The sequence below is a fragment of the Sinocyclocheilus grahami genome, unplaced genomic scaffold (genome assembly GCF_001515645.1).
Source record: "Sinocyclocheilus grahami isolate Dianchi unplaced genomic scaffold, SAMN03320097.WGS_v1.1 scaffold332.1, whole genome shotgun sequence".
Taxonomy (NCBI): Eukaryota; Metazoa; Chordata; class Actinopteri; order Cypriniformes; family Cyprinidae; genus Sinocyclocheilus; species Sinocyclocheilus grahami.
The window spans coordinates 860,511-869,347 of record NW_015505511.1 but is presented as its reverse complement, the minus strand read 5'-3'; the positions used below and the strand labels follow the sequence as shown (position 1 = coordinate 869,347).

Below are 8,837 nucleotides of genomic sequence, written 5' to 3'. Positions count from 1 at the left end.
TTTCATCTAAAATTAGCATTTTTATCAGGCTCCTATGTGTTTAGGTTCAGTAATTTTATTTTAATGGCAATGTATAGGTCATTTTCTATGCCATTAAAGTGAAAAAACGGTTATGTGTTTAATTTGTCATTGCGGCGGCTTGTTCCCGGTTTCTCGTGTCCATTGTGTCTTTCATTCGTTCATGTCGGCTCATTCCTGTACTGGTCGGTCTGACATCTTCGTGAAAATGAAATATGCATTTTGGCTTTATAATACAGTCACTGCACCATTTACGCACATTGCACAAAATGTCAGAATTTAACATTTATAAAACATATATTATTTATATATATATATATATATTTGAATACGTTTCCCAGATTCCATCTCTGTAGCATCTCTCTAGCTAGTTGGTATAGCTGCTAGCTACTGTAAACTTACTGTTACTGTTATTTGCTGTATAATATGCTAGTACAATGAAAGGCCACAATGACTTTTAAATTGGCCTCCAGCAGCTGTGGTCAATAATTACAGAAGATAGAGCACATTACACACACAAGCACAAACCACACCAGCATATACAGTACATGTAACAGTAACACGTGTACTTTTTAACAATTTTGCTGTTAGTAAAAAATTAACCCTTTGATGCACACTTTCTACTACAGTTATTTTAACCATTAACATTATTTATTTATTAATTCTTTTTTTGTTATGTAGTTATTCTTAGATCAGTGGGTTAAGTTTACCATATTACTTTGCCATAGTTACTGTATTGTGGTAAAGTGAATGGGTAAATTCACTCTTTCACAGTTTCCCACTGATCATAACTGTGACCAAGAATAAAATATAATCTTTTACACTCTTTATTTATTTATTTATTTATTTTTTAGATGGCAGCTCCTCATATGGACATCACTCTCAGCGAATTGCAAGAGATGGCATCACGGCAACAACAACAGATCAACGCACAACAACAACTCCTGGCCACAAAGGTAGCCTACTGCACCATTGACATAATGTACTGTTCAATTAATTTTTTTTTAAATAACTGTCAAAATTAAAGTAATTTACTTGTTCCAAACCTGTATGATGTTCTATCTTCCGTTGAACACAAAAGGAGATATTCCGCAGAATGCCCATGCTGCTCTTTTCCATACAATAGAAATGAATGGCAACCAAGGCTGTCCTTGGTCCCCATCCACTTTAATTAAATGGAAAAGAGCAGCATTTCCTGTTTGTTAGTTGAAATCAACATTTCTTTCTAATAACAGGTTTGAAGTTATCTGTGAAATGGTGTTATTGCTTGCGCACTAAGTTTTGCATTAAGGTCATTAGAATAAACAACTGCATGGAGTCATCTCCATATCAAAACCATTATCGTTTTGTCCATTATCAGCGTGAATGAAAACAGTAGGCACATAGTTCTGAAACTTAATGATGTCTGAAAATGAGTTTTGTTGAGATTGCGACGCCTCCTCACAGGAACAGCGACTGCACTTCCTGAAGCTACAGGACCAACGGCAGCAGCAGCTGCAGGCGTCTGAGCAGGAGAAACTGCGACTGCTGCGGGACAACGCAGAGAACCAGGAGGCCAAACTGCGCAGGGTTCGAGCTCTGAAAGGACAAGTGGAACAGAAACGCATCAGCAACAGTAAACTAGGTCAGGACCTGTAAACTCATGAGAGAATGTAGGTTAGAAATGCTGTAACGTTGACCTTCTTTGAGGGATATTAGCTCAAGGTGAAGTTTGTCATTTCTGGTGGTGTTTGCTAGATTAGGGGAAGTGTTTTGCATAACTTTTTTTTATTTATTTCAATTTTGTTTTATAAACTCTTTTGCTGTTTTGTTTAATGCAGTGTAAAACAAAGTAAAAGTTTAATTAAAAGCAATTCAATCTACTGAAAATATGTTTATTACATGTTTATTACATTGTCACTATTAATATCATTGTTATTGTATGACAGACTAGTTTTATATTTTATTATAAATTAGTCTTGTTAGACTATTTAAATATTAAATTAAAGCTAAAAGGTGATTTTTACAATTTTTGTAAATATAAAAAAGTTTATTTTAAATGTATACAATTTTAAAAACGTAACATTTGAGCGCTGTTGAGCGGATTCTTAAACACCGCTGATTGGCCATAGTGTTCACGCACTCAACAGATATGACGCTCACACAGAAACACACGAAAGCGTTTCAAAGCCGTGTCTATCAGGGGCTTTCAAATGCTTCTGTGTGTTTCTGTGTGAGCGCTCAGTGAAGAGATGATCATTGTAGCCAATCACAGTCATATCTGTTGAGCGTGTGAACACAATAACCAATCAGCGGTGTTTAAGAATCTGCTCAACAGCACTTAAATGTTAGCGGGAAATGGATGTTTTTAAAATTTCAGTATTGAATGGTATCGCGGTCTGTACTTTTGACAACACTACTACCTAATTTTTCCAAGTCAGTTGATTTGACCAGCTAATTAGGTTTTCTGCTGCCAAAATCTGGTTTACTTGAATTATGATCTACACTGAGGCGTGTAAATGGAAAGTTAGACATTTATCCATATTTTATGGTTAAAAGTGTTTGAGGACTTTTTCCAGATTCATTTATGAAAATGTCATTTGTTGTGGATCATTTGCCCACTAATGGAAAAGTTCACTCTGCTGTTTCTATTATATAAAAATGCCATTAGTGGCTAAATTAATCAACAGAGACAACAACAAATTATCTTGCTTATGGGAATGAGAAGTTAATTAACAAGTGCTATACCTCATTTCTCTCTCTCTGTAGTGGAGGAGATCGAGCAGATGAACGGTCTGTTCCAGCAGAAGCAGCGAGAGTTGGTGGTGGCCGTCAGCAGGGTGGAGGAGTTGTGTCGACAACTGGACATGTTACGTGGCGGCAAAATGGACGTCCCACATGAAGCTGGACCGAGCTCAAGCGGAGAACTCGAGCGACTGTACAAAGAGCTTCAGGTAGCTTTTTTTCTGTTGGTCTACAGCAGAGGTGCCCAAACTCGGTCCTGGAGGGCCAGTGTCCTGCAGAGTTTAGCTTCAACTTGCCTTAACACACCTTCTGGGAAGTTTCTAGCATGCCTAGTAAGAGCTTGATTAGCTGGTTCAGGTGTGTCTAATTGGGGTTGGAGCTAAACTCTGCAGGACACCGGCCCTCCAGGACCAAGTTTGGGCACCCCTGGTCTACAGCTTTCTGTAACACAATCCTGCTATTCAGACATAGTGATATATGGACACACATAAAATATAAGAATATCTGGTCCCACTTTATATTAGGTGGCCTTAACTACTATGTACTTACATCAAAAAATAAGTACAATGTGTTTATTTTGTATTGCAAAACACTTCTGCTTTCTGCTATTGAGGTTGGATACGGGTAAGGTTAGGGACAGGTTTGGTGGTATGTTAAAGGGTGGGCAGAAAAAAAATAAATAAATCCACATTGGCGAAGTCACGCTGATCGTTAACAGCTAGTCTAGTCTGATAATACAGTACATCGGGCAGGACATCCAAACACTCGCCTATCATTCATCGACCTCAAATATGGCTTTTCATCTGAAATACGCAAGTAGCAGCAACTTTACGTGGCCGCTCAATCTAATGTTAACCTAGAGAAATGTCCGCTGTTCAAGTGTCTGTGTGGAAGCTGAACAGTAGCGCCCTCACTGCAGGACAGATGGAGGCGTCATTTTTGGTCATACAGATAAGAGTAATACACCTTTCGAATCTGTAAAGACTCTACGTTTATTTGTTTGCACTCACAATAACAACGAAACGTTGCGCTTTTGTAAAATGCAAGTTAAATGCTTTTGTGAAAGCAATCAGGATGCGCTTTCTGTCTGTCTCAGTCGAGTGAAAAATTTAAGGGGGTCTGAATACTTTCCGTACCCACTGTATATTGTATTCTTGCCTTACAAATATGAAAAACATCTGTAGAGAGCGAACTTTCAAATGAAAGTCTACTTTCAAATGAACCAATTCAAATGGAAAACAAATATTCTCTGATTATGTAATCCGTATAAACCATGCATACATGTCCATCCACTACTGCGTAACTGAGATGATGATCAGTGTCGCTAAGTTCATCTCTTAAACCGAAAAGAAAGAAAGCACTATTTTATCAATTAATTATTCAAATGTTAATGCAGCCTCCTTACTGTTTTCCCTGACACATTCATAATTACTTCTGTCGGTGTGCTGTAGCAAGCTTTATGCGTGAGCTTGAGCGCTTATTAGGCAATGTACGCTATTAAAGACTCATTATAATGATTTATTAATAAATGTGCGATTAGTCGACTATTGCTTCAAATGAACGACTACTAGTCGACCAGAAAAATCTTTAGTTGAGGGCAGCCCTAGTATTTTTAAAATATAAGTACAATGTAAAAACATGTACACAATAAATACATTGTATCAAATGATTAATTTAAATGTAAGTACACAGTAGTTAAGGCCACCTAATTTACTCTGACTGAATATCTTTTTAATTAATACAAACAAAATGTAAACCAAGTGCCTTTTTATGTTATTTATATAAAAAATATAGCAGGGATACACTGTTTTTTAAATGGAGAAAAAAAATAATATAATTATAATAAAATAAATAATTGAAAAGCCGTAGTCCTGCACACAAAATTCAACAGTCCCTCTTTTGTTCTGACTTTTTCTCTTTTCTGCAGCTGAGGAATAAATTGAACCAGGAGCAAAGTGCCAAACTCCAGCAGCAGAGAGAGAATCTAAACAAGAGGAACGTAGAAATGGCCGCCATGGACAAAAGAGTGGCTGAACTGAGAGAGAGGCTCTGGAAGAAAAAGGCTGCTCTCCAACAGAAAGAGAACTTGCCTGTGAGCAACTTTTTACATTTACATTTCAAACGCTTACATTTCTTGTGCTTTTTGACACAAATTTAGTTTGTGACGCACGGAAATTCTTTCTCTTATTCTTTGTCTCTTCCACTTCCAGCAGCCATCTGAAGGGCAGAGCTCTCAGCCCACCGTCCTTTCCAGGGTTGCCGCTGTTGGGCCGTACATCCAGACCACCCCGGCTCCTCCAGTTCCTCCCAGGCAGGAGATTCTAGTCAAGCTTGCTTATCCCGATGGATCAGCCACCCTTCCCAAACCTCTCCCTAAACCGACCACAGGTACGTGTATATATGTACAGTATTTACCACAAATTGCACCAGTAAACCCTGATTCATCTTCTCCTAATTTTGTTTCCATGTGTCAGGTATTGGTTTCTTGACAAGTAAGATCTCCAAGGTGTCAGATTTGTTTTCCAACACAGAAACTAACAGCAACACCCATGGCCACTCCTCCACCCTTCCCCGCATGACCAGCCACCGATCCCAGGAGAAAGGTACGCCTCTCTCCAACCTTTAAAGAACCACATTCAGACTCATGCAGTTAGTTAAGCTAGAAGTTGACATGTCAGACTGCTTAAACAAACAAAGCAATGTTTTCATAGAACCACAGTGTTTACACTCTTCAGGAAAGTCAGCCACGAGTGGCTTATTTGAAAATGTGTCTCCATTAAACTGGGATAAGTCCTGTTTCTGGATATCTACCTACCTGCAGAGCTCAGTTCCAACCCTGCTCCAACACACCTGTCTGTAATTATCAAATGTTCTTGAGAATCTGGAACATTTCTGTTTCAGGCGTGAAACACTTTGCAGGAAGTTAGATCTCCAAGAACAGGATTGGTCACCTCTGCCATGTCTTAATCCAGTCAGAAGACACTTTCACTAAGGCATCGTACTGTTTAAATGTGATGATTAATCTATGATATGCTGGTTTTTTTGAATATCTGTTCCAGATTCTGAGGCAGATTTGAAACCTCTGCCATTGCCCTTACGAAGAAGTAGTGAGGACCTCTTGAGGGACACCCAGGTACTGCACTGAGTGCCTGAATGCTAACCGTTTCCAAAATTTGTCAATAAATCAATGTTAATGCATAGATATTATGTAGTAAATAAACACTAATGACTCTTTAATCATAGTCTGCAGGTAGAACCTTTGGGAAGGTTCCTCCTCCTGTTCCAAGCAAGCCCAAACCTGCTCTACCAGGCCAGTCCACTTTCAGTAAACCTCCTTACAGCACGGGCACCTTCCCTGGCAAAGCTAGACCAGCCAATCAGAAACCCCCAGTGCCCCTTCCATCCCACAACAACACCTTACCCCTACCTCTGCCCCCTAAACCGGACACCTTACCTGCCGCGACAGTACGTCCTTTCACGTCAGATACTTTGGCAGGGAAAGAGACTGCCACCCCCACTACTCTTCACAAACCCCAGATGGTGGCAGCGAGATCCATCTACTCCATGTACACCCAACAAAGCACTCTTGGGAAGGGTTATCAAGGGCAAAGTACCCTGACCCGTTCACAGCCTCGATGTGAGTATCTCCACCCCACTAGGCACCCAAACAAATTTAGAGGTATCTTGTGATGGAATTTGATAAGCATCTATTTCACAAGATGTAATGTTACACTGGACATTCTGCCAAATCAACAAGAGCACGCAGAACCAACTTTAAAAAAGACATTGACTGATTTAATCTATTATTAAAGGAATGATTCACCCAAAAACAACAATTCTTCCAACATTTATTACTGTTGTTTGAGATTTAAAAGATGTTGCGACACAGGAGCGGAAAACAATGTACCATTTCTTTGTAAATGCTTAAGTGTTCCATATAGTTGTGTAAATGACAGTCTAATAACAGGATTTGTGGGCTTAAAATAAGCATGTTTATTTCTTAGTCTTAATCCGAACATTGCGTCTAAACAATCTGAAGTTCAAAAGCTTGCTTTAGTTCAGTTGAAAGTTCTTCAGGGCAGAAACAAATTAGGAACAGCGGATTTGTTACAGCCTCTGAGTTGGATGCAGTATTTAAATCAAGCTGCTTAATTATTACAACAGAAAGTCTGTCTGACTTGTTTTGGACCAGATTTCACCTAGATTTTGGGAGAATTCCAAATAGCATTTTTGTGTCCTTAAATGATCCTGTAGCAAGTGGACACTGCATTGCTCTGCTAGTGTTGATTTTTATTTTATTTATTTTTTAGCAAGCACCAGATGGAGAGACGGTACAAGTTGGAATCTTATTTATTAAAGAGACAAAGGAGACCATATTTGGCATGAAAGTTTTATTTGCCATAAAAAATTAACAGCTATACACATTTATTTGTAATATTTCAAGATAAAGTGTCAGTGCCATATGTGAGTTCATAGTGTGGACCAAAATTGTACATATGAGAATATAAGTAGTGCTCTACCCTCCAGAGTGAGAAGGGCTCATAGTGATGCTCACTTACCACAAAGAGATAAGGAAAGGTTTTGCTACATAACTTTGTAGTCATTTTGGTTCCAGCTTTGGTTTGCATATCTTTAAAACTCTGAGCACATAGGCAAATTGCTCTTACACTTTGTGGCTCAGACACGGGAAAAAAAAGTCAAATAAGGATATAGTCATAAAATATAATGCATTATTATTTATTATTATTATTATATGTATAACACCCTTGGATTGGATAAATTGTAGCTCAGTAATGTACCTTATGTTATTATTTTAGTGGTTGCATAATATAAATGGCAATTGACACCTAACTTATTCTATAAATGTTTTTTATGAAGTACCTGATCCTCATTCCTTGCCTCTCACAGTATATGGTAAACCAGTCATCCCATCCAGTGGGGGCCAGCAGTCTCTTCTTGAGAAAACTGGAGGTCTAGATGGTGACCAAGTGGACCAGGGCAACAATATGGCCCCTGCATCCTCCTCTGTTGAGGGCCAGGAGGTAGAACGCATTCCCCGGCCCCTCAGCCCAACCAAACTTCTCCCGTTCCTCTCAAATTCCCATCGGCTCCAGAGCGATGCTGATTTGGAGGCCCTGAGGAAAAGACTGCACCATGCGCCCAGACCTCTTAAAAAGCGTGGCTCTATAACAGAATCTGAGGGGCCTGGTGGACCCAACATCCAGAAGCTCCTCTACCAGAAGACCACGTTGGCAGCCATGGAGACTACTATAACCCCAGCTGCCTTCTTTCAGGCAGAAGGCGAGGACAGATTCAGGCCAGTAGCTGACGAGAGCACTAGACCTCACGAGGGACACCGTGATACAACAATACCTGAGTGTGAGAAAGAGGAGGAGGAGCTGACGCCTCCACCGCTTCCACCTCGATCGCCTATCCTGGATGACAGCACCATTTCTAGCACTATACCGAAGAAACCACCGCTGAAGGAAGAACAGGAAGTCTATGGCCCAGCCGCCCCAGAACCGTATGTTGAGGAGTACCCACCTTACCCTCCACCTCCATATCCCAGCATGACAGACCAGGAGGGACCAGGCGAGGACAGCGTCAATATGAAGGCTCCAGAGGTCACAGGACAGGTCATGCTACCACCGGTAGGTACTACAACATTCCCGAAATCTAAAACCATATCTGCAGATGGACCGAAGGGACATTCACACTGACATCAAGTTGTAGTGACCCAAAGTCAGTCGCTTTCAGAAAAAGTTGCCAAAACAGGATTCCAGTTGACCTTCTAGTAACCAGCCTTATAGCAACTTATAGCAATCTCTAGAATTTTGTTGTCTTTTTAATCAAACACATTTGATTCAACTCATCAGTTTGATAGTAGAGACCCCAAGACACCTGCAATGGGTGAGTCAGATAAGGTAGACATCTAAAATGTGCACTGATGGGAAGAGTATCCCAGCAGCAGGGAACTTGATGGATTAGGCTGAAACTGAAAGTCTTTTTTTGCTGTGCTAAGGTGTGCAAGCATTTAAGCTTAGTCAGATACTGACTCGACAGTGAGCAGTCCATTATAGTCAAACTCTATGCAC

General features: G+C 40.0%; 1 protein-coding gene across 6 annotated transcripts in view; it reads left to right on the top strand.

Annotated features, from left to right (window-relative positions):
* The window catches only part of tp53bp2b (tumor protein p53 binding protein, 2b), a 31,932-nt gene that overhangs the window by 19,417 nt on the left and 3,678 nt on the right, over positions 1-8,837 (top strand). For 3 of the 6 annotated variants that reach the window (XM_016295247.1, XM_016295245.1, XM_016295248.1), the window contains 8 exons: positions 1,573-1,642; positions 2,767-2,951; positions 4,670-4,834; positions 4,953-5,130; positions 5,217-5,345; positions 5,802-5,875; positions 5,986-6,379; positions 7,651-8,393. In XM_016295247.1, the coding sequence (XP_016150733.1) occupies positions 1,573-1,642; positions 2,767-2,951; positions 4,670-4,834; positions 4,953-5,130; positions 5,217-5,345; positions 5,802-5,875; positions 5,986-6,379; positions 7,651-8,393 (1,938 nt within the window). Of the gene's footprint in view, positions 1-878; positions 975-1,464; positions 1,643-2,766; positions 2,952-4,669; positions 4,835-4,952; positions 5,131-5,216; positions 5,346-5,801; positions 5,876-5,985; positions 6,380-7,650; positions 8,394-8,837 lie in introns of those variants that run through there. The other 3 variants (XM_016295249.1, XM_016295250.1, XM_016295246.1) reach the window with 3 other exon arrangements.